Source organism: Trichomonas vaginalis, chromosome VI (assembly GCF_026262505.1).
Source record: "Trichomonas vaginalis G3 chromosome VI, whole genome shotgun sequence".
Lineage (NCBI taxonomy): Eukaryota > Parabasalia > Trichomonadida > Trichomonadidae > Trichomonas > Trichomonas vaginalis.
Window position 1 is genome coordinate 7,176,728 of NC_067208.1, and position 25,150 is coordinate 7,201,877.

A 25,150-nucleotide genomic window follows, 5' to 3' on the forward strand; every position below is an offset into this window, starting at 1 on the left:
CTAAAAATCAATATAAATAATGTCGTTTTTCTGATTAAATTTAACTCTTTGAGTTTTTAAAGGTTATTGTATTCGTGTAAATATAATAGGAATCTTATGTCAAGACGATATTACAGCGAATAGGATCGAAATATCAAAAACCAAACAATTACATAGAGTTCGTTTATTCAAAATTATACTCATCGATCAAAAATCCAGTGATACATCACACATAGAACTCATTATTCAAGCAAATATTCGAATTCATCTACTTTTCAAGAATCTCTCATTCAAAATGGGCAGATTTGTTTAAATCAAAAAACAGTTTAGAATTGGAATTCAGGAATGTTCATATATTATCACTATTGCAGCGTTAAATTTTGGTGAAATTTTATGAGTGGGCGAATTTGAGTGGTTTCTAAATGTTGTTTCAATATAATCCTTCTAAAAACCATCCATTCAGCACATAGTTTTATACACTCAAATTCCGAAATCACATCGTATTTCACAAAAAATAAAATTGTCTTGCGTAACATATTAAAAATTTCAATAGAAATTTGAAAACAGTTTTGTGACCGCGTTTATTAATTATTATTTCTGATCTTCAAAATAGTAATAATCATAAACCTATAAATGTATCTATTCAAAACGTGACAATTTTGAAAGGTGTAAACAAAAATTGATAGATTGAGTGGCCACATTTTTTATTTCCTATAAATGTCAACCTCCAAGACGTCTGTAACTTTTTTCTGCAAGGCCCAATACGCTTTTGGTGAACGCCTTTGCATATTCGGCAATACACCTGAACTTGGAGACGGTGATATCAAAAAGGCAATCTATTTAGATTGGATCGAAGGCTCCTACAACAACAGATTAACTGTTAGCTTTGCTCAATTACCAGCTGGCAAGTGGTATAAATATGCCATCGTTGACAGCTACGGAAACGTTAGATATGAGTCAATTCCAGACAGAATAATTCCGAAGTTTTTCGATGCCGTTGCTTTAAGAGACACATTCAACCTTCCTGCTGTTACTGATTCCGTCATCCTCTCAATCCGCGTACCATACGGAACCTACTGGGGACAGAACATTTATGTTATCGGTGATTGCGAAGAGCTCGGTGATTGGCAAATTAATAACGCCTTTCCACTCTCTTACATCGATCATCAATATTGGGGCGGTAGTGTTCGCTTCCCAATCTCCAATGAAGCCAGACAAGTTAAATACAGATATTTCATTCAGAACGATAACGCCAAGACAATTTGGGAACCAGGTGATGAACATACAGTCATTATCCCAGAGTCCCATAATCCAAGTATCATCGAAATCGTTGATCCATATCGTTGGACCGATTCCATCATCGAGACAATCTCTCGCTCTCCATTTACTAAAGCCTTCAACCCAAGAGAAGCCTCTTCAAAGGGAATCTTAATCCAATCTAACGAAAATCCAGATACAGTTCGTATCCAGTTCTCCATTCTTTGCCCAGTACCACGCCAAGGCCAAGTAATGAAGATTGCTGGCAGTATCAAGGAACTTGGCTACTGGAACCCACCAAATGCTCTTGAATTACAAGACCATGACTTCCCAACATGGACACAAGTCGTTGATGTCCCAACATCATCACTTCCATTCGAATACAAGTATATCTTATGCGACCAGTTCGGCAACGTTATCTGGGAATCAAGATCAAACAGATTCCTCTTCCCAACAGATGTCAAGGGCTTAGACTCATCCTATCCAATCAATCTCATCTGCCACGACTGGATTCCGTCCATTGGAACTAACCCATTCAGAGGCTTGTGCATCCACGTTGATCTTCCAAACATCTGGACAAAGAAGACATGCGGATGTGGACAGTTCGGCGATGTATGCAGGGTAATCGATTTCGCTTCTCAATGCGGAGCTTCAATGATCCAGTTAACCTCAGTTTATGATGAGAAACGTGCTTTTGCTTTAGATCTTGCTTATGTTGATCTCAACAACATTCCAGACATCACAGATGATGTCATTACATTGATTTCCAACCACTCGGCCGACATTACAGATCAAGATGTCAATCTTGAAGAGACAAGAAGCTTCAAGATCGATGCTCTTCGTCAGATCTACAAGCACCAGCAATTCCACTCAGATTTCACTTTCTACGCCGAGCAAAACAAGGACTGGCTCCCACATTACGCCAAATACCTCGGTGAAACAGACGTAAAGTTCGTACAATGGACACAATACATTGCCGACAAACAACTTCGTGAAGTCACCGCATACGCACTGGAAAGAAGAATCGCAATGAGAGGTGAAATCCAACCATCAGTACAACTTGACTCATGCGATATCCGCGCATTCCCACATGCATTCACTGGATTCGAAGAAGTCGTTGATGACGAGAAACAAGGCTCACTTTCCTTCTCATGGACAAAAGAATGCCAGCAATGGTGGAAGAGACGTCTTGAAATTCACGAGAGATACTTCCAATCACTCAGAGTTAAGGATGCAGACAAGATTGTCCAAGTTGGCGAAGTTCCACCACAAATGGCTATCAACGCTATGCATCTTTCCACCGATAAGAGCCTTTCAGAGCAAGAACTCAAGGACATGAAGCTCTGGGATATTAAAAGATACGTTACACCATACTTAAGATCCAAATTACTTCCACCAATCTTCGGAGATGATACAAACTACATTGAAAAGAAATATTTCAATGTCAGAGGTCGTGGTTTTCGCGATAAATTACTTTCTTTCAAGATGCAATCTCTCGATGAAGTCGAAGAGAAGTACAGATCAAAGATGCAAGCATTACTTTCCGATGTCGTAATGACAGAATCACTTGGCCGCTTCTTCTTCGTCAATACTCTTGGAAATTCATGGAAAGACCTTCCACAGCCACAACGTCGTATTATTCAGCGTATTACAAACGAGAAACTTATGTCTCTCAAGGGACAAGATGCAATTGAAGAGTCCGCAAGAGCAAGAACAAGAATGATCTCAAGACAAACAGAACTCGAAGTTGTCGGTGAAGATGGTGAATTTTACACTGAATTCACACCAGAAAGATCTCAAATCAAGACTCGCGGAGGAAGATTCACTGATACAAGGAATCTTTCTTTCATGTTCGTCTCTACAATGGGATCATCAATCATGAGATGGTGGAGAGACAACCGCGAGGAGGCACAGAAGTTCTGGAGAGAGGAATTGTACAGACAGGATGAATGCCCACTCGAATTACCAACATGGGCACTCGAAAACATCATCAACATGCAGTTGCAATGCGGTGCACAGTGGGTTGTCATTCCTCTTGATGATATTGCTGCAATCGGTGGCCACATCAACAAAAAGGGTGGAAGAGAACCATTCCCAGTTGAAAACCTCGTTGAAGACAGAAACTTGTCCGCTAAGATGTCATCATTTGTTAACCAGAGTGGACGTCGTATCTAATTTTTTTTATCTTTTTTTCTTTTTTTTTAAATTTACTAAACAATGTTTACGCTTTCTTAATAAATAGCATTTTTATCATATTAATTTTATTGAGAGTTCAGTTTTAGATTTTATCGTTTTAGAAATTAACGCAAAATTCTAGAAACATAAAGACAGAAAGACTCAAATGGATGAAACAATACGAACTTAGTTACAATAACCTTTTAGAAATAAGTAATAAAAAATTATGATATAGTAATAGTAACAAAAAGTTGAATTATCTGCGTGTTAAAGCAAGGCATTATCTCTTGAGTCACTTTAAACATCGCTATTACTGTTATTGAAGCTCTACCATAACCGATATTATCTGAAAACTCATTTTTCACTTTAAAACTACCATCGTTTATTACATTTTGTGTGTGGCCACTACCCCCACCACCAGCACCCTTCTCAACAGCCCCGCCGCCGAACCATCCTGCACCAGGGCCACCGAAACCGCCCAAGCCGCCACGACCGAACGTTCCAGAAGCATAATGAATACCATCGGCACAAGTGGAAGCAGAGCATCTATCTTGCATTCCATATTGAGAAGGGCAAATTTGGCCTTGCCCACTTTCGCCATTTAAGCCGCCACCTCTGCCCCCATTGTAAATTTTGTCTTCTATTCTACCACCACCACCTGCACCCGCCGTTACTATTCTCGATTTTAATGAATTATAATCACTCCAATTTCCTGATACTTCTCTAAAATCGGTGGCCCCACCACCAAGACTATCAATATTATTTACACCATATGCACCACCATTGTAAATATTCTGATATATTATATTCAAACTAGAATTTAAATCCGCATGTCCGCCGAGATATAAATATATTGTTTTTAGGTTAGATACTCTATAAACACCTGCAGCGTAACCCCAAAATCCTCCTCGAGCTGTATTTCCGTTGTTATATTGATTACCCCCTGAAGCTCCATAAGCTTCAAGATAGTAATATCCAGGTCCAAGGGTTATATTATAAGGCGAACAAACAGAATAGTTTTCACATGGGTAATAAAAATCATATTTATTTTGCGAAGAATTGAATTTTACAATGCCATTATTTGGCGACTCATGCTTTATTATCATTTTCTCTTAAAACGGCTTGAATACACACACAAAAAGATTGCTCAATCTCTGCAAAAGTTCCAATAGAGATAACTTAAAAATTTAAAATATTTCCGTATTTGAATAAAATTTGAATGATTTTTAAATTGATCTGCGGATTGATTATTAAACATCACATCATTGTGATCAGTAATCTAAGTAACAATTAAATCCCAATACTTATGATCAAAAAAATCTGATTAAATCAAAATTCCACAAAAACCCCTGCAATCTCATTAAAGACCATACTTATTTCTTTTCAGATTTAAATGATATTTGTGCAAAACATTTAACTAAATGCAAAATGATAGATAGATATTCTCTATTTACAAAACAAAGCAAAATTATAGATAGATATTAATTTATTGTATTAGGAAGCAATTCCCGCTTATTCCAGAATGGATCATCTTTCTCAGGTAGTCCTTCAGCATTTGCAATCATTGATGATGTATTATAAAAGAATAGATTATCATTAAAGTTTAATTGCTGTTCAATGATAAATTTCTTATTAAATGTTTCCTCTATTAGAGACTTGTATGTTACTTCACCGATTTTGGCCTTCTTAGAATGCTCTTCAAAAGAATTACCAATGATTATTAAATTTTTGAACTTTTCTAGCGATAAATTTGAGGCAAGTAGGTTATGATATAGAAATGCTGGACAATGCGGTAAGTAAAATGCTGTATTTTCTTCTGAATTATAAACACCTTCAGAATTTTCTGACAAAACTTCAAATCCCATTTGAGAAAGTATCGGCAAACAGTCAGAACATGTACAAGGATCATAATATTTCAATTTTTCGATTGATAATTCCTTTGCAATTTTTATTATAAATGATATTTGATATCTAGCAGCTAAATTTTTGCATGGATCACCAATTCCAATGCAATATATAGTTTTTATGGATTTTTGCTGAAATAAATCTTTGACGTTTTTAAAAGCTGGAAAACTTTCAACATCAAGAGATTTAACAAGTTCTGGAACTTCCTCTGATGACACTTGCACATTAAGTTGCTTGAGAATTCCTTTCTTGTTTCTCCTAGACATCAAAATCTTTAAAAAAGTGACAAAATCACACAATCATAGAGGTCTGATTTAGCTAGACAATTAATGGAGATTATTACAATCTAAATTCAGTCCGGGGCTTAAAAAGAATACTATTTTTAACTGAAATTATATTATTTCTTCAAAATTAGAGGTTTCATTGATGATTTTATCGCCAAAGTACAATTGCAAGTATGTAAAATCAGTTTATATAGCTGAAATTAAAAACTAAAGTAATTGTCATTCATCATATTAAAAGAAAAACATTAATTTTTAAATCCTGTACAAAAACATTTCAAAATAGGAAAAGTGATAATGAAAACGAAAATAATGGTGGTTATTGCATATGAGAATAGTTAATTAATAGAAATCTATTTGTTTTATAAAAATCATACATTATTATTCTTTTCTACATTAAAATGAAGCACCAACGAGCTAACATTTCATTACATTAATAGTACCCATATCTGGAGTTATGGGTTTAAAGGATTGAACAAAATTATTTTGATTTTTTGTGACATTCTTACTTCAAAATGAACATCAAGTGATCCCAATGATAAATCTAAGTTATATATCCCTTAATTTAATGACTCTTTTGAGTTGTTCATAATTTTAATTTTAAAAATTGATTTTTATACAACATATGAACTAATTAGATGGATTCTAGAAATTCACTTACTGTGGGGTTCTCAAAGATTGTACCATGAGTGTCAAAATTTTTTGCGATCAACTTTTCTTTGATTTGTTGGAAAAATCCTAAATAATTTTCTTTAATATATTCATCACCTTCATTTTCAAGAAATTCAACGAATGCATTGCCTAATTTCTCCTGTTTTGCAATAAATTCTAAAGTTCCAGGAATTTCAGCTAATGAACACATCATAGAAGACACAATGAATTCTCTCTGTTCTTGATATGGTAATTCATCAAGATTTTGTAATGTATAATCAAAAAATGTATAATTTATGAAATTTGAACCCATTTGGCTTGCCCATACCATAATATTTGAGAAACTTCTGAAAAATATCTTTGGCTGAAGCTTAATAATCTGTTGTTTTAATGAATCAAAGAAATTTGTCTTTTCATTGATTATATAATATATACCGTAGCTATTTTGGAATATGAGAGAGACTAACCAAAATAAATTATCAAATAAATCACGGCTATTTGTTGTAATTATCAAATTATTAATATAATTTCTCTTTTCTAGATTGTAAATTTCTATTAGTGTTGTCTGGCATCTTACATACACTGATAATAACACTTTGCTTGCTTCAACAGCTATTGCTTCATTATCACTTTCGAGAAAACCAAAAACTAAATTTATAACTTTAACAGCATCCCAATATGAAATATTATGCTCTGTAACTGCATGCAAGAGTTGAATCCATTCTATCAATAAACTTTCATCAGGAGGAATGATTTTGTTTAAAATTTCTTCTTCAAAAACATTTTCTGTGGATCTGAATGAATTAGCGCAAATGCCTCGAAGTAACATGTAATGGAGATGTAAATTTTGTGGACACGCAGGATAAAATTGTTTCCAAAAATCGTAAATTCCTAAATTAATTAAAGTATGAGCCGTTGATTTGTGATAAAAGCATGTATCAGCAAAAAACTCGAGTATTGATGTTTGAAGTTCTATTGTACTGTCATTGTTCAGTAATAAGCCAAAAATTTTATTAATTATTTCATTTTCATTGACATAGTAACCAACTAATAGTATATCTTGTTCGCTGAAATCATGATGCTGTTCTAAAAGTGAAAATATTGAAAGAAAATTGTTTTCTTGAATTTTATTTCCAATTTCGCTTAAATATTGACGAATATTATCTGTTGCAGGGTCATTTTTACTCTGCCTATCACTAATTAACAATAATTTTTGATTATTTTTGTTCATGAGTTGGTTGAAGATATCATTATTAGAAGACATAACAAGAATAATGACTAAAAAGGTAATATACAAAGAAACAAGTTATGGGTTAATAAAAAATGAAACAGATTTTTACAAATACTGGATAAAAAAAGAAATAATAATTTGATTTAAAGAACAATAGGAGCCGTCTTACTGAACTGCCTATTATCCTGATTTCTTGGGTTGCCAAATGCAGTAGAAGCACGTAATGTTGAAGCTCTTGTGTTTGCTCTGCTGTATTTTGGCAAAGATCGCTCACCAATGGTCCATTTGCAGCCACTTTTCTCGGTTTCGACCTTATAAGCTGCTGGCCCTGGTATATCCTTATCTGGGAAGAAGAAATTACGATCAAGAGGTCCTTTTAACTGGCAATTGATCTTTTGGAACTCTCCAGGGTTCATTGGAGTGTAATCTCCCGGTCCTGGAGTGTAAGCTGATGGTTTAACTTCAATTTTCTGGTGGATGGAAATAGGACGTAAATCTAAAGTAGTATTTGGTAGATATGAAGGTCCTGGAGAATCATTGATGTAATCAAGAGGACCACGACCACATTGCCTTGAGATTGTACGTTGCTTTATCTGTGGGAATTGACGAGTATCGTATAATGAATCTGTTGAAGCTCTAAATCCACGAGAATTGTGTGGAATTGATCTTATTGATGGACCAAGTTGAGTAGATGTAGTATATGGTCTATTTGCGCCTTCATATTGGCCAGGACCTAGAGTAATCGTTTGATAATTTGTTGTACGAGCTGCTCTGCCAAAACTAGATTTTCTAGCGTTCTTTCCGAAGTCTCCAAGTTCATTGTATTGATAACCTGGATTTGTATCTTCTGGGTTTTCAATAACGTTTATTGGACGAATTGCGACTTTGGGACATTCCTTTCCAAAATCGCTCTTCACTTCGTAAGCAGCGGGCCCTGGAGAGTCAGCGGTGAATCCTAGGAAAAGATCACCTCGTGGGCCTTGAGCTGGAATTGAAGTTGTTGAAGGTCTGGAAGGAGAATAGTCTGCAGGGCCTGGCATTTTTGGAATATTCTTCTTTTCGTATCTGCTTTTGATTGTTACTGATTTCCTGAATGTTTCTTTTGGATCCGGGACGTATTGAGGTCCAATTGTTTCTTCCATTGCACGTTTTTCAATTCGTTTACCAATAGTTATCTTAATTGGTGAAATTGTTGAAATCGGACCGATATATTGTGCTGTATTGATGTAGTCTTGATTGTAGTTATATTTGGGACGGATGGTATTTTTCAGGGATAAAGACCCTCCAATACAATGTAGTTGATCTGTTTGATATTGGCCCGGGCCTGGAGTCTTGGTTGTGTCTTGAATTGCCGAGAAACAAGCCAGAGTCATTTGATTAGAGAAAAAAAACGTTTTTTCACTGTCCTTACAATTTCTGCGTTGAATTTGTAAAATTTTGATTATTTCAACGTAGAAGAATATTTAATCTAAGAGATCTATGCTGGAGAAATTTTATCAACTTCAGTGAATTCTACCGAGGATTTATTGATATCTTGATGACATTTCTATCCACATTCAGAATTGAGCAATAACTATCATAATAAGTCAATTAAAACGAGTAATATAGTATATAAATGAATGCAATCTCATTCAATATGATGATCATAAATTGAAAGAATTTAATTTAGTGTGTTAAGACTGCTTTTCATTAAATTATCAATATACCTTCTAACATATATCTATTCATGCTATTGTCAAAATCATTATTAATATGAACTTGGCCTATAAAGAAGACTTGGATGTTGCAAGCATTAAAAATTCAGATATAGACTCCGTTGGAACAATCACACGGAGTGAATATATAGAGAATGAGTTTGAAATGAAAGGAAATTTAGTAGATTATATTAACACGTATCTAAATGCTATAAATATGAAAGATATAGCCCTTCTAAAAAGCGTTCATGACGAATTGTATAGCTATATAAATCAGAAAAAAGATTCTGGAAAAGTTTTTAAGAACATTATTGAAGATGAAACAAAATTTACTGTTAACTTTGTTGATTTCTTTAATATCATTGATGAATTATCCACACAATATCCAGACTCGATAGAATACACCGTATTCTTCCTTAATTTAATATTGGTAAATTCCCCAAAGTTATTAGAAGAACTATTTTGCTCCAACGTAATCGGATTCATGAAACATCTAATGGACATTTCAAAAGGAAGTCAGCACATGATTTTTCGATTTTTAGGTAATATGCTAAATATTTATAGTAGTTCTCATAAAGATATAAAGACAATGTTCCTAAATTTCGACACAGTAAGTGCCTGCGGTGCAATTCTCTTAGCTCCTCAAAATTCCGACCAAATTTTAAGCGTTTTACACTTTTATAACAATATTGTTCAGTGTTTTTGCGCTTCCAAGAAACAACTAATGTCATATATCTTTCAGCAAGCTATTTCATTTTTAAATTCAGAAAATCCAGAATTTATTTGGAGAATTTCAAATATTATCAAAATTAATTTCATCCAAGAAAGTGTTAATCCTGCCATCATTCAAATCATGGAAGAATTCAATGTTTTATTAACATTAAAACATATTTTTAAATATAGTTCTGATAATAAATCAATTGCAAGCATTGTTGAAGTTTTAGTTGTTTTATTGCCGCAAGGATATATTGATAGTTTCAAAGAAGAGATTGAAGAAGAAATCATGGAAAGATTAAACAAATATGAGTTGGAACAGAAGATTCTATTAGTTTACTATTCATTTTTAACAGTAAATTACAATACAATGTCTGAACAAGACTTCTTGCATAGATATTCATCTGTTTATATAGATCATATGAATTTTTATGTTGATAAGTTCATATCATCAAAAATAGATTTCAAACTAACAATATGCAAGGTAATACTAACATTTGTATCCAAGTTTAATCAAGATATGTTAAGTACATTTGAAACTCCAGAATTCTTTGGAATTTTGATGGAAATGTTAGACCAAGAAGATACAGTCAAAGCAGATGTCCTTAATGTGATATCCAGATTCTTTGAATTTGCACAATTAGATCCACAAAAAGATTTAATGAAATTAATTGATGATCCTGAAGATTTTGAGGAGTCTGTTAGAGAATTAGCACATAATGATGATGATATTATAGCTTCATCTGCAAAATTGCTAGAAACTCTTTTAGATCAAATTTATAATTCAAATGAATAAAAGAAATCTTGTTTTTTATTTATATTTCAGCTGACAAAATAAATATATTTATTAAATGACTCAATTCTTAAATTCATGTTGGCAATAGCCTTGCTAAACTTACTTATATAAATAATAACTTTGGTATAACTATATATTCTATTGATGCATTCATTATTTTAAAATATATTATACTAACCCTTGCTTAAGTTTTAAATGCAAGTGTTATATGCCATATCATTTTCTATAGCAGGTATAATTGAATTACCACTTACTGAAATAAATCTCATAAATGAAGATTTAAATATAAAATAATTTTTATTCAGAGAGACATGATATACCGTAGGTTGAATAGCCCGAGACCAATTTCAAAGGTCGTGTACCAATAAAAAATTTTGAATCAATTTACACAACGTGCCCATTTTACTCACTCAATATTTGAGAAAATAATTCAATTTTGAGAAGAATGGTCCTCTGCGTTTTGAGTGAGTGACGAAAAAAAAATCTCAGAAAAATTGAATGAGTTTTTATGGCCATGAACCAAATTTGTGAAGTTCCCGTTTAAAAAAAATGCAACCAAGAACACGAATTCCCGAGTTTGCAGAATTAGAAAACTATAAAAATCTTGGGCTATTGACCCAGATGCAACTCGATTTACTCTATCGAAGAGTAAATGGCGAGTCTTATCAACAAATACGGAATGTTTACTCAATTTCAAAGACGACAGTAGCACGCGCAATCATGCGCACTGCTACTTGTCGTTCATGGACAAAAGGTCAGTCAGGGGGTGGTATGACCCTTTTGTCACTACCAGATGAAATGCAGTTCAAAAAACTTGTTCAAGAGATGGCAGACGACTTGAACTGTATTACAACATCAATGGCCATTGCTGTCTGTACGGAATTACAAAATAGGAGATTAAAATTTGCGGCGCGGGTACTAATCGCTGCAAGATGCCCGCATCTTCTAGCGAAGCTCGATGATTACTGCCCATCGCCATCCCGTGGCTGGCTTAATCATATCGCCACAAGATTGTCAATTCGGATTGTGAGCTCCCAAACTATTGATATGCTCCGACGCTCTACCTGTGACGCAAACCATATTCGCCAATTTTTCCTCTCCAAGCATAGATACTTTGCCCGCAGGAAGAAGTTTATTGCGAATATGGACGAGACAATGCTCTATTCCAAACGTCGCTATAAAGTTCTTACTGCTGGCCGGAATCGCCCAGTTCGCGCTGAAAAGTCTCAGCTTCCACATCTTACAGGGGTCTGTACCATCTTTGCAGATGGTACAACTATGAAGCCAATGGTGATACTTCCACAAAAGAAGACCCTTGATGCGGAATTGGAAGATCTGGACGCCTTTTTTGTTCGCTCCGAGAGTGGATGGATGAACAAATACCTTTTTATGGTATACTGTATCATGTTCATCTGCAAAGTACAGGAGAAAAGGTCTCAAATGAATGTGTTTGATGCCCAGGTACCTTTTCTCCTAATTGTAGATGGTCATCCATCCAGGCTCTCTTTCTTGGCCGTTCGCCTCTTGAGCGCCTTCAATATCGAGCTTCTTGTTCTCCCAGGCCATACATCTCATATCTTACAACCTCTTGATGTTGGGATTTTTTCTCCCTTGAAGGCCCAATTCAAGAAGTTGTTTGATATGGCGACTATCCGGTACGATCAGCAAGGGCATATGGTGATCAATTATGTATGGAACGCCAGAGAACTGCGCTATATCATGGTTCGCAGCTTCCTTGATGCATGTAGTGTGTCTTGCACAGCTACAAACATCGAAAATGCTTTTAAAGCAACAGGAATCTATCCATTGGATATGAACAAACCTCTTGCTTCCAGATACATTGTAGCAAATGGAGTTCCTCCTGCAAGGCCCAATTTTGTCAACGACAAAGTCCTTACAGATCCAAATGTGATGATGCAAGTCTTCCAAATGGAATATGGACGCCCCATGCAGCAACAGGATTGGTATTTCAATCTGTTTGTGGCTATGCAATCTGTTTTGGCCTGGAATGGCGCATATGGCCAGGTTCTTAGTCGTGAGTTACATCTCCTTTATCCTACTGCAGGTGGATTTCAAAAAATCCAATTAAAATGATATAAAGCTGAGGAGCTCCAGGGTGAAGAGGAATTGATGAAGAGAGGAAGCATCTTGATGAAGAGAGGAAGCACCTTGATCAAGAGAGGAAGTACTTTGAAGAAGAGAGGAAGCACTTTGTTGAAGAGAGGAAGCACTTTGAAGAAGAGAGGAAGCTGCATGATGAAGAGAGGAAGCACTTGATGAAGAGAGGAAGACACTTGATAAGAGAGAGAGCAGCTTGATCAGAGAGGAAGTACTTTGAAGAAGAGAGGAAGCATCTTGATGAAGAGAGGAAGCACTTTGAAGAAGAGAGGAAGCACTTTGTTGAAGAGAGGAAGCACTTTGAAGAAGAGAGGAAGCTGCATGATGAAGAGAGGAAGTACTTTGAAGAAGAGAGGAAGCACTTTGTTGAAGAGAGGAAGCACTTTGAAGAAGAGAGGAAGCTGCATGATGAAGAGAGGAAGCATCTTGATGAAGAGAGGAAGCACCTTGATAAAGAGAGGAAGCATCTTGATCAAGAGAGGAAGTACTTTGAAGAAGAGAGGAAGCACCTTGATCAAGAGAGGAAGCTGTATCTTGATCAAGAGAGGAAGTACTTTGAAGAAGAGAGGAAGTACTTTGAAGAAGAGAGGAAGCACTTTGAAGAAGAGAGGAATCACTTTGTTGAAGAGAGGAAGCACTTTGAAGAAGAGAGGAAGCTGCATGATGAAGAGAGGAAGCATCTTGATGAAGAGAGGAAGCACCTTGATAAAGAGAGGAAGCATCTTGATCAAGAGAGGAAGTACTTTGAAGAAGAGAGGAAGCACCTTGATCAAGAGAGGAAGTACTTTGAAGAAGAGAGGAAGTACTTTGAAGAAGAGAGGAAGCACTTTGAAGAAGAGAGGAAGCACTTTGAAGAAGAGAGGAATCACTTTGTTGAAGAGAGGAAGCACTTTGAAGAAGAGAGGAAGCTGCATGATGAAGAGAGGAAGCATCTTGATGAAGAGAGGAAGCATCTTGATGAAGAGAGGAAGTACTTTTAAGAAGAGAGGAAGCTGCATGATGAAGAGAGGAAGCATCTTGAAGAAGAGAGGAAGCTGCATGATGAAGAGAGGAAGCACCTTGATCAAGAGAGGAAGCTGCATGATGAAGAGAGGAAGCACCTTGATCAAGAGAGGAAGTACTTTGAAGAAGAGAGGAAGCATCTTGAAGAAGAGAGGAAGCACTTTGAAGAAGAGAGGAAGCATCTTGATCAAGAGAGGAAGTACTTTGATGAAGAGAGGAAGCATCTTGATGAAGAGAGGAAGCTGCATGATGGAGTGAGGAAGCATCTTGATCAAGAGAGGAAGTACTTTGAAGAAGAGAGGAATCACTTTGTTGAAGAGAGGAAGCATCTTGATGAAGAGAGGAAGCATCTTGATGAAGAGAGGAAGCATCTTGATGAAGAGAGGAAGCGTAAGAACCGATAACATTTACAAAATATTAAATTTATTTTGTAAATTTTCCAAAAGCCTTAGTACCAATGTAATATAAATGCTCCAAAAATACCATCCCTCCTTCCAAAAGCGTAAGAACCGATAACATTTACAAAATATTAAATTTATTTTGTAAATTTTCCAAAAGCCTTAGTACCAATGTAATATAAATGCTCCAAAAATACCATCCCTCCTTCCAAAAGCGTAAGAACCGATAACATTTACAAAATATTAAATTTATTTTGTAAATTTTCCAAAAGCCTTAGTACCAATATAATATAAATGCTCCAAAAATACCATCCCTCCTTCCAAAAGCGTAAGAACCGATAACATTTACAAAATATTAAATTTATTTTGTAAATTTTCCAAAAGCCTTAGTACCAATATAATATAAATGCACTAAAAACCCAACTGCCAATAGCATGTATTCAAAAAATGCAATTCAATACAAATTTGATTGCATTTTTTGAGATGGAAGTGTATCTGAATTCACAATTGTAATCCACGAATACACTTCCATCTCATTGATAAGAGGCTAATGTTTTTCTCATTAATAAGGCGCTGTTGGCCTCTATCCATAGCCGAAGTGATATTAACGTATGTTAACGTACAAAGTAAAAACATGTTTATTCTTTTTAAAATCATTTAGTAATTAATAATATTTAGCACTCATAGTAAAAACATTAAAATTTATAAGAATCGTTATGAAGAAAAATTGAGAACTTATGATTTTTATTTAAGAAAATGATTAAATAATATATAAATAACCATATAAACAACATTTTAGATTCCTCTGAAAAGGGTATCTCAAATTGGTCTATGACCAATTGAATGGTTCGCCGGTTATTCAAGGTACGGTAAAAATTAATTTTCAATTTCAAACAGATTTAATTTTTGAGGGAATTTTTTCTTCAGTGCTTCAGCGCACTCTTCATCAATTTTTACCTTTGCTTCATCATTTCCCTCTTTGGCTATTTGTAAGGTTATATAGGCATCAATTATCTTCAGTATGTTTTCTGCTGATTCCTTGGTTTTATTATAAATAACCATTTCGCCAAAAATAATATCCAATGAATTGACAAGCATTTCAATTTCTTCTCCATTAGCAAGTTTTTGATTGATTAAGAAGGTGATAAACCAAAATGCTTTCATTGGATCAGCAAAAGATGTTGGAATGAAAAGACTTGATCCATCAATTTTTGAAATCAAGGGAATTATCACATCCTTGTTATTTGCATAAATTTTTGCGAGTATAGTTATGATATTACGAATTGAACTTAATCCAATATGTTCTTGAAGGACTGAAATTAACGTCTCTGCGATTTCAGCTAGTTGATCTGGATCTTCAATATAATCTATTGGCTTGGTGATTGTTTCAAGAATTTCATCTAATTTTGAAAGATCCTGAATGTTTTTGATCAATTCGATTTCCATTTCTATTAAAATAGAAACAATTTGAGGATTTGTCTTTCCAAACACATCAACTATAGCGCCAACAATGAAATTTCCATCCTCCTCAAAGTCATGCTGATATAATTCTATTCCGAAATTTAATGCTTTTTCAGCAGATTCCTCAAATAAATTTCCTGCAAGCTTTACTGCTGGAACCAATGCATGTACTGCAGGACCAATTAAAATACTTGCTGGGTTGCCCTCATAAATTAATATTGCATAATCAAGCAACTGTTGAGCGCATTGATTTGACAATTCATCTCCGAAAAATTGTATAATTTCCGAATATGAAAATAAGCATTTGGCGAGAACATCTTCATCCTCTTGATTTTCTTCAATCTTTGATGATATGAATTCCCAAAAGAAATTATTGATTTCATCCTTTTTCAAATAACACAATGAGCTTATTAAGATATTAGATGCTTCATGAAGTTTTTCATCTTCATTCAAATACAATTCACAAGCAAGATTGATAATTTCATCATCTGGTATCAAAACATTCTGTCTGATGATAAATGATATGAATTCAACATAAGAAGACATCATTTCTACACTTTCGTCTTTTGGAATCTTTTCAATAATTGTTTCAGGAGGTAAAATTTCAAACACTGCAGGGACAGCTACTGCACTATATTCATAGAAAACAACAGCTGATCTAATAATGTTTTTATCATCTGATTCAAAACGATCTAAAATTGCTTGGAGAATCTGTGATAAATCATCCCCAAATTTCTTCATGAAATCAGAAAAAATAAAGTTAAAACGAGTGCTTGAAAAATAATCCTCTTTTTCTATTGCTTTCGCATGTCCTGCAATCATATATTGCATAAATTGCGAGAAATCAACATCATTTGGAAGGCGAACTTTGTAGTTGTTGACGAATCTATATGATAATGGGTTTGTCATCATAATGCTATATGTTTTTTGAATAAATCCCGGATATATTTCTTCAACTTCAGATAAATAGGCTCTTCCAAAAATTTTTCCAATTAAATATGGATATGAATTAAAAAGATCGAGCAAATTAATCAAAAAATCAGCAACTTTCTGGTTTGCTTGAATATTTCTGAATTTACTTATTAATTTTAATATGACATTAATTGTTTCATTGCTCCAATTTCTTGAATTGATTAAGTCTATTAGTTCTTCATATCCAATTGTAGTTCTTGCTAAACATGAAATTAAGTTTCTCAATTCATCTTCATTGCTTGTTTCGCGATTCATAAATTCTGTAATCTTGTTGACAACGAGCTCTCTTGCTTTTTCTTTAATTATATGACTATCTTGATATCTCATTTTTGTGCATTCTATAAAAGATTTCCTTGATGCTACTCCAAAATCATTATTTTGCTCAATAAATTGACTTAAACATGAAATAATATTATCCTGAAGCGTTTGGAACAATTCTAAACCTAACTCATCAATATTGATTCTTATAGCATTTGATGGCTTGTTCAATGGGACTAAAATCGAATTAATGGCGCTTAATCGAATTTTCTGAGGAATTTGATCGTCATTGATAATTTCAATAAGAGATTGCAAATATTGCTGCGGCTCCTTGCATTTGAGCATGGTCAGGTAGTCAAAGCATTCGCTTGAAGGATTTTGATTTAGAACAATCTCGGAGAAGAAGTTATAGAACTCTGAGTTCATTATAACAAAATGAAATAAAAATTGAAAAGTGACATTTCTTCCAACAAAATTTTTGTCGTGCGAATTCGCTCTCAATTATTTTCTTAATTTTTATAATTTAATTCTTTGGTTTTGAAGTTTTTATAAATTATAAAAATTTATTCCATTTGAGTTTTTTTGATAACAATTCTTTTTTTTTGTTTTGGATATTTCGGAATGTTTCATTTATCAATCTTTTAGAATTCACTTACTTTTCTCATTTGTTCTTATGTATATATAAAACAACAAGTTATGGAAGAATATTTCTTTGATTATCAATTTTCAGGCCGAAAAAACATAATGATTCACACATATATGAATTTTCATTAGAGAATATGTAATAATACTCTATAAAACAATTCAGGTTTGATGAGCTGTCACTTTTTAAATGTCGAAATTAACTCGTGAACAAAAAATTGCTTTAGAGAAGAAAAATCTTCGTCGCAACAAACCAGCTGACGTCAACATTGAATGGATTCCAGCAAAAGAAGGCGAAAACGAAAAAATGCGTTTCACTTTGAAAGGACCAGAGGATTCCATGTACAAAGAAGATATATTTGTTGTCGAAATTGAATTCCAACCAGAATATCCCCAGTCAGCTCCAAGAACAACTATGCTTACAAAGATTTTCCATCCGAATATCGATACAGACGGAACCATATGCATTAATGCTATTAGAGGTGGATACTTCCCAGGACAGTCTCTTGTTCAGATCATCGAAGAAGTTAAAATGGCATTAAAAGATCCAAATCCAGATGATTATCTCAATAGAGAAGCAGCTCAGCTTATGAAAAGTGATATAGAACAATTTAAGTTAGTAGTTTCTCGCCAAATACAAAAGAATATTGAAGAAAGAAACTCAACAGCATAAAATATTGTTTTGAGTATATTAAAAGACCTAAATTGTTTTCAATAAAATCTTAATTTTTCGTGGTATACAAAAACAAATATATTTAACAGAACAAAAACGAAAAAATAAAAAATAAATATAGTAATTAGCTAAATACGATGATGTAAGCATTGAAAATCTACGGTAAAATTAAGCCACTATAAATCATCATCGGAAGAAGATGAATCTGAAAACTCTATAATATCATCGAACCCAAAAGTTGGAGAAAGAGTTACAAAGAATAAAATGTAAAATATTTCGAATGAGCTTAATTCCATAGTATCTCTTTTTGGATAAAATAATGCTTCTGGCGAGTAAGTGTAAGCTGCGATCGCTAAGCTGCCAGTTATTGCTACAATTGATATTGCAATTATTTCTATTGAGTAATTGTATTTATATAAAATATATGGAATTGAAAGACTCGACCAAAACAGTATAGGAAAAATCCAATTAAGTATTGAATGCCTTAGTATATTTCCTGCGGGATCGTTTGTTATTAAAATATTCTTCTCTGTAATTTTTTCATTTGATAAGTAGCCATTAACACATGGATAATGATAAATCGTCTTATCAATGTATTTTTTTTCTTCGCAGAGCTTAATAACATCATCGGCTGTTGGTATAAAGCTAAATTCTAGTATATGAGGTGATGTTGGATCCCAGTCTAATGACACACTTATTGAAACCATATTTTTTTTTATTTACAATTTTTTGAATGTTTTTTTTTAACAAAAGTGGCAATATTAGTATTTTAATTGGAAGTGATAAGTTTGCAATTTCTGGGCCTTTTTAAGAACACTGGAATCATGAGATTGTATTACAGTGATTCATATTATTAGAATAAACCCATTTGATGGCATCTTTGAAAGAATTAATAAAATGAATTTGACTTATCCAAAATTATTTTATTTCAGTTAAACAAAAGATGTAAACACATCAAGAAATAACTTCTTGAGATTATTAACATAAAAAGGAAAATTTACATTCAAAATAACGTTTCCAAATCGGGAGGGTTCAAATTATCTGACGGGTATAAATTGGGTTTTGAGGGTATTTGTAAATCATATCGTACTCATTTGTGAGAATTGGAGTTTTTTTTTTACATTAAAATATTTTTGCCGATTATAAAAATGGCTCAAAGGGATTTAATTGTTTTCGAGTGCATTTGAAAATTTATCATTAGATCGGCATCTGAACCCGGCAGCAATTTTTGAACCCGAAAAATTTGGAAACGTTATAATGAAAAATTATCTAATATTAAATGAATAAATTTACATACAAAATAATAAATATAATAAAACAAATCTATATAAATATTGGTTGTTTCCGTGTCTTAGCAATCTCACTTTTGGAAGTGATGGATCGTGTTGATGTTTTACTTGTTACAGGACGAACAAAATTAGGTTTTCTTGATGACGGAACATTAGAAGTGGAAAGGAAATTAGGAGGAAGAGCACGATATTGCATGTCTTGAGGAAGTTGTGAGATTTGTTCAGTAAGTTTATCAATGTTTCGTCTTAACTGTGCGTTTTGTGCTTTAAGTTGTTCATTCTCTTGAACGTATTCTTCATATGTTGGTGATCTTTTTTGTGTGATATCATTGTAATCAAGTTGAGAAAGTTGCGAAACACTTCCTAAGATTCGTGAACGTTCAATTCGTGTTCTTGATATTGCAGTACGAACACGTTGGCTTTGTCTAATTGGTTTTCTAATTTCTTCTTCAATTTCATCTTCCAATGTGTTGTTTTCTTCTTCTAATCGACTTAATTCGTCTTGTGCTGAAGAGAGTTTTTTCAATAATTGGCCAACATTGCTGTTTCCAAGTGATGTTTCAATGGATTTTATTTGATCATTCAATTCAACAATACGAGTACAATTTGTTGCTTTCCATTGAACCATCTGAATATTACTAGATTTCTCAATTTCAAGTGAGTTTTTGACACTTTCTATGTTATATTCATCTTCAGAAAGTCTTTTTTGTGCTTGTTTAAGTTGTTCTTCCATCTCTTCACCGTGTGTTTCGTATGTGAGACGATTAGACCATAAACTAGCATTAACAATACGACGATCGTCTTTTGCCATTTGTACTTTCTTGGAAAATGAACGTTCAAGAGCAATTTTTCCCATTGTTCTCAAAATTCTAAGAATTTTGACTTTCTTTATTAAGTATTCGTTTTTACTTTTAACATTAGAGAGAATGTTTTCGTTTTCTTGAGCAGTTGGTGATGTTGATTTATGGTAATCATTATCCAATGAATGCGGCTTCTGAAGGATGTTTAAAATGCATTGATATGTTTTTCTTTTTCTCATTACAAATTTTGATTTTTCATGTTCAACTTCTTTAGAAATGTCTTGAACAAGAGAATCAAATTCTTTACGAATTGATGATGCAATCTCGTTGTTTGTTTCATCCATTGTATGAAGGATTTCTCTTCGTTTTTGATCTAGTTTGTTTAATTCACAAATTTTATCAAAATAAAGAGAAGAAATACTTATAGAAACTTCACTTTTGTAATTTTCTGATGTCAAATGTTGAATAATAAATGAACTTTCTATACTTTCCTTGATTTTCTTGAGTTGAAGCATTGCTGACAAATTGTATTGTTTCCAAGTATAAACTTCATCATGAATACTTGCGGAAATGAATGTTTGTAATGATTCACTAAATTTAGACAATTCTTCTTCGAATTTTTTAGAATCCAAAACAAGTAATTTTTCTTTATTTTCATCTTTAGAATGTGGAATTCTTGTTATACAATCATTGATGATTTTTGAAAGATTACTAACTAAAACAGCTGTTGAATAATCCATTTCATCATTGAACTGACTGTTTGCTGATTGTGGACTAATAATAAATGCATCTTTATCTTCATTTTCAACACTATTAATTCTGACATTAAAAGAAACAGGTTTCATATCTCTTAAATCTTTGTTTTTTGTGTTTAATGAGTTCATTACATTTGTTATTAGTTTCTCAAGGTTTTTAGCTTGTTGTTGTGAAACTAAATTCTCAATGTGATCAGATAAAAGATCAATAGCACATTTAGTAAATTTATATTGTTGGTGAGGAGTAACAGTTTTCTCTGGTTGATCACCAGGTTGTGTGATCTTTTGAAGACATTCTTTCATGATTCCATCTACCCAGTAATTATGGCTTTTGATGTATTGTTCTTGCGTGATGTTTGTTATTGATGTCAATGAGTTCAATGTTTCGTAATGAACGTGTTCAAGAATTTGGAAATATGAGAGTTTCAAAGATATCATTGAATTATAGATATGTGCGAAATCAGTCATCGGAGTAACCATTTGGAAAGAATCAATATAATTTCCATTTCTCATTGGTTTCAATGCGGCGTCAATGAATTGCTCAATAAATGTAATTTGCTGAGAAAAGTGTTTTCGTTCGTCATCCTGCATTTTATAACAAAATTCGGATTCCCAACGAGGTAAATAACGTAATGAACTCAAACAATTCGTTGGCAATTCATCAAGCAGACTAATAATAAATTCTTTGATGACACCAGCGTATTGAAGTTCTTTCTGTCCTGAAGGAATGAATTCTTTCTGTGAACTAACAGAAAGATCACCTTTAAGACTTGTGAAAAATGTTTCATAACAATATAATAAACTTGTATGAATTATTGTTAAAAACAAGTTCTCTTTGTCTTTGACGTATTGTGACAAAGTATCAATCTCTCTCGCATTCGGCATTCTCGAAAATTCATTCGACAATTTCTGGAAAATGGCAGTTTCAACTAATAATTGATGATTTGACAATGATTCGAAAACTAATGAAAGTTTTTGATCCAATGTCGCAACAAATCTCGTGTAAGAGATGATTCTCAATCTATAAATAACATAAGGCACTAAAAACTTCAATATCTCACTCTGTCGATCGTATTCAACAGTTGAAACCATGTCGAAAACTTCTGTCCAAGTTGGAACATAAAAGAAATTTTCGAATCTTCCAGCTTCATTAACAAACAACTGACCATCTAAAGGTCCCAAAGCGAAAGTATCAACGAAAGAATTAGATAACAACAAGCGGCGTTCGCAACCACATATCCTTGCAATCTCTATTCTATAAAGGAAAGCAGAGAAAGTCTCAATCATTTGCTGTTGATAAGTTTCTCTTAATTCTTGCAAATTTCTTGATTTTGCCATTTGTTCTAAATTGTTTCTTACATGAACTTTGATGTTTCTTATGTTCAACATCACGTTCATTCTATTCTGTTTAACACGCTGATAGGATTTAAGTAGCTCTTGACTATCATAGAAAACAATTGTCGCTGCAAATCTTTTATTATAGATTTTCGCTTCATTTTCTATTATGTCATTTGCAACTTCAGTTCCTGTTACGAAAAACGTGTTATCAGAAACATTATCCAAAGAAAACATGTCAACAATCTGTTGTGTATCTAAAAAGAAGTCGTTGTATCTGATACTTACTTCCAATATCATGTTCTGATTCCTTTGGCATCGAAAAACTTCATCGACATTCTTCAAATGCCCAGAAAAAAGAAAATCTTTGATAACTGTCAAACTATTGAAATCCAATTGTACTGGAGAGAATTCGTTACTTGCAAATTCTATGATGTCTTCTTGCATGACATCCTTTTGGTTCGCCAATCTTTGGTTCACAAAAGGAGAAAGGTTAACAGCAACATCAGGAGTTGAAAACTTCTTACATTGTGCTAAATATGATTGTTGCAATTCACATGTAATTAAAATTTCATCTTGTAAGTTCCATACGTAATTTAAAAGTCTCCTGACACTTAAAAGAAATCTAAGCTTGCGCCCTTCGTTCATTCCCGTCATCATGGAATCAATTGTATAAATATCGTTAACGTATGGACTCATAAAAAGTGACGCGACACTGTCAGAAAGTTGGAAAGGTATTTTATAGGGTAATTGGTCGTAAGGGAATCTTCCGTTTGTTCCCATCTGTGTTATCATGTTGATTACTTCGTTCCAGATGGCAACTTCCATGTAAGAATAAAATTTGTCACTTTTTGCATCAATTGATTCCAAAAATTCGGGAACTAAGTTTGCTACTTGGTCGAAAATGCCTCCTATGATGGAAAGGTTCTCGTAAACTTCAAATGGGGAAATTGGAACTCCGCCATCTGTTATTGGTTGCAAATGAGTGTCGTCAATGAGGTGTGGACGGTCGAAAATAGGGATTGGATCAGTCATCATCGATGAACATTGCCTTTCATGGATAATTTGCATGTTTATCAGCTTTCTGACAGCTAATGCTTGTAATTCAAGGGATTGAGAGAGATATTTGAAAGAATACTCGTAGGAATTGAATAAGGAGACATCAAATGATGGAACTGAGTTGATTGTTTTGTGAATTTGTTCAATAATTTTATCATCTTGCTTATGAGCAAGAATTTCGAACAAAGCAGATACTAAATGATACTTAGCAACTGATAAGTCGAAAAGACATGTTAAAAGTCGCTCAACTGTTGATTCTCTGTCAATAATTTTTTGATCGTTCTTTTCAAGCTTAGATAAGAAGTTTCCGACCAATCGAGATAGCTTAGAAACAATCTCTGAACATATCTTATCTGTCATTGAGAAGATAAATGGTCCTTCTTCATCATATACTTCAATAAATTCCGAAAATTTTTGGGATTTCCTTATTTTTATATTCGTTGAAGGGTTACTAAGAAAATAACGCACGTACTGGAAGTAGTTTGTGTAATGAACAAAGGCTTCCCATAAATAACGTAATCTCATCCATCGAAGTTCCATCCATGTGTAAATTTTTGTAAGGAATAAATTTACCTTTCGGTGAGGTTGTAATGCTTGGCCGATAAATGTTGGATAAAACGAAGATTGTTCGCGAATATTCGAAAGAATTTGTTCTGGACGAATGGTAGGTATGGAATTGATAAGGTTACTGATCGTATGATCCTCTGGGATTTGAGCAAGAAGTGAATTATAAATCAAATAATGAGTAGGTTGGTTTACACGAGGAATTGGAATGTCAATGTTCTTGCGCCTGATATCGTTAATCTGGAATTTCCTGAAATATGATGAAAACAGCTTCTCACAGTGATACATAAAACTTTGACTGTCATTTTCATCGATATCTTGCGTTATTCCAAAGAATCCTGCAAGCCTATGTAATTCTGAATCTAATTGTTCCTCTTTTTGTAGATACATCGGTATAGAATTTGTATTACGATCAGTTATGATCAAATTCAAGCAAGTTTCGGAAAATCGCTTCAAAATTTCCCTTCTTTTGGTAATGGGAAATAGTTCTACTGATTTTAATGCGTATTTTATTATAGCGCACTTCCGTCTTTGATCAAATAACGTAAATATCTCGTTTCTAACATCATTAAAGTTAAAAGAAGTGAATGTTGATGGTCCTAATCTTGAAAGTGTGTCGTTACATGATAAATTGTACTTAGAAACCTCTTCAACAACTAACGATAATTGTGGAATTACGTCTTCTAAGCAATCTAGCTTATTAAATCTTTCGGTAATGATTTTGTATTTTTCTTCAACGCGTTTCTTTTCGTTATTGAAGAAATTTGTAAGCTCATTTGCAACATCTGTTGGTAAATCAATGGAAGTACTGAGATTATCGAGAATTTTTTGTGAAAATGAGCATGGCTGAGGTATTTCTATGGTCTTTTTGAGATTGTCGATCAATTTTAGTTTAGATTCATGGAGATTAATAAATTGTGGAATTTCTGTGTTGGAATTGCGCGAGCAAGCAATTTCAACTGGTGACATTGATTCCACTTTCGACATAAATTCATGTTTGAACTTTTCTTGAAGCTTTTCTATATAAAAATCTCCATCCTCCATGAATTTTGTTGAGAGGAAAAAACGAACTTTTTTCCCTCAATCATCCAATTCAAAAAATCTATAGTTCATTTATATAAAGGCTTCCATAATAATAAAT

At 33.5% G+C, this 25,150-nt stretch overlaps 11 protein-coding genes across 11 annotated transcripts; 4 read left to right on the top strand and 7 right to left on the bottom strand.

Moving 5' to 3' along the window:
- Window positions 1-674: 674 nt before the first annotated feature.
- On the top strand, window positions 675-3,463 carry TVAGG3_0821020 (heteropolysaccharide binding; the record flags this gene model as incomplete). The annotated part of the gene is made up of 1 exon (XM_001320779.2): window positions 697-3,411. One exon carries the CDS (start codon window positions 697-699, stop codon window positions 3,409-3,411), a length of 2,715 nt encoding a protein of 904 aa, XP_001320814.1.
- Window positions 3,464-3,513: 50 nt separating this feature from the next.
- Window positions 3,514-4,517, bottom strand: TVAGG3_0821030 (glycine-rich protein family; the record flags this gene model as incomplete). Its single annotated transcript, XM_001320780.1, has 1 exon — window positions 3,636-4,517. One exon carries the CDS (start codon window positions 4,515-4,517, stop codon window positions 3,636-3,638), a length of 882 nt encoding a protein of 293 aa, XP_001320815.1.
- Window positions 4,518-4,892: 375 nt separating this feature from the next.
- Window positions 4,893-5,582, bottom strand: TVAGG3_0821040 (rhythmic process; the record flags this gene model as incomplete). The annotated part of the gene is made up of 1 exon (XM_001320781.1): window positions 4,893-5,582. One exon carries the CDS (start codon window positions 5,580-5,582, stop codon window positions 4,893-4,895), a length of 690 nt encoding a protein of 229 aa, XP_001320816.1.
- Window positions 5,583-6,231: 649 nt separating this feature from the next.
- On the bottom strand, window positions 6,232-7,512 carry TVAGG3_0821050 (armadillo (ARM) repeat-containing protein family; the record flags this gene model as incomplete). Its single annotated transcript, XM_001320782.1, has 1 exon — window positions 6,232-7,512. The coding sequence occupies one exon, from the start codon at window positions 7,510-7,512 to the stop codon at window positions 6,232-6,234; it is 1,281 nt and encodes a 426-aa protein (XP_001320817.1).
- A 78-nt stretch (window positions 7,513-7,590) lies between these two features.
- On the bottom strand, window positions 7,591-8,852 carry TVAGG3_0821060 (sperm-tail PG-rich repeat family; the record flags this gene model as incomplete). The annotated part of the gene is made up of 1 exon (XM_001320783.1): window positions 7,623-8,852. One exon carries the CDS (start codon window positions 8,850-8,852, stop codon window positions 7,623-7,625), a length of 1,230 nt encoding a protein of 409 aa, XP_001320818.1.
- Window positions 8,853-9,152: 300 nt separating this feature from the next.
- On the top strand, window positions 9,153-10,718 carry TVAGG3_0821070 (armadillo (ARM) repeat-containing protein family; the record flags this gene model as incomplete). The annotated part of the gene is made up of 1 exon (XM_001320784.1): window positions 9,232-10,683. One exon carries the CDS (start codon window positions 9,232-9,234, stop codon window positions 10,681-10,683), a length of 1,452 nt encoding a protein of 483 aa, XP_001320819.1.
- Window positions 10,719-11,481: 763 nt separating this feature from the next.
- Window positions 11,482-12,427, top strand: TVAGG3_0821080 (DDE endonuclease family; the record flags this gene model as incomplete). The annotated part of the gene is made up of 1 exon (XM_001320785.2): window positions 11,482-12,427. A coding segment is annotated over one exon (946 nt), but the record flags the coding sequence as incomplete, so codon positions are not given.
- A 574-nt stretch (window positions 12,428-13,001) lies between these two features.
- TVAGG3_0821090 (SLEI family protein family) lies at window positions 13,002-14,210 on the bottom strand (the record flags this gene model as incomplete). The annotated part of the gene is made up of 1 exon (XM_001290188.2): window positions 13,002-14,210. One exon carries the CDS (start codon window positions 14,208-14,210, stop codon window positions 13,002-13,004), a length of 1,209 nt encoding a protein of 402 aa, XP_001290189.2.
- A 679-nt stretch (window positions 14,211-14,889) lies between these two features.
- TVAGG3_0821100 (armadillo (ARM) repeat-containing protein family) lies at window positions 14,890-17,318 on the bottom strand (the record flags this gene model as incomplete). The annotated part of the gene is made up of 1 exon (XM_001320786.1): window positions 15,078-17,318. The coding sequence occupies one exon, from the start codon at window positions 17,316-17,318 to the stop codon at window positions 15,078-15,080; it is 2,241 nt and encodes a 746-aa protein (XP_001320821.1).
- A 406-nt stretch (window positions 17,319-17,724) lies between these two features.
- On the top strand, window positions 17,725-18,921 carry TVAGG3_0821110 (protein modification by small protein conjugation; the record flags this gene model as incomplete). Its single annotated transcript, XM_001320787.1, has 1 exon — window positions 17,725-18,207. One exon carries the CDS (start codon window positions 17,725-17,727, stop codon window positions 18,205-18,207), a length of 483 nt encoding a protein of 160 aa, XP_001320822.1.
- Window positions 18,922-19,477: 556 nt separating this feature from the next.
- TVAGG3_0821120 (coiled-coil domain-containing protein 162 family) lies at window positions 19,478-25,053 on the bottom strand (the record flags this gene model as incomplete). Its single annotated transcript, XM_001320788.1, has 1 exon — window positions 19,531-25,053. One exon carries the CDS (start codon window positions 25,051-25,053, stop codon window positions 19,531-19,533), a length of 5,523 nt encoding a protein of 1,840 aa, XP_001320823.1.
- Window positions 25,054-25,150: the final 97 nt, after the last annotated feature.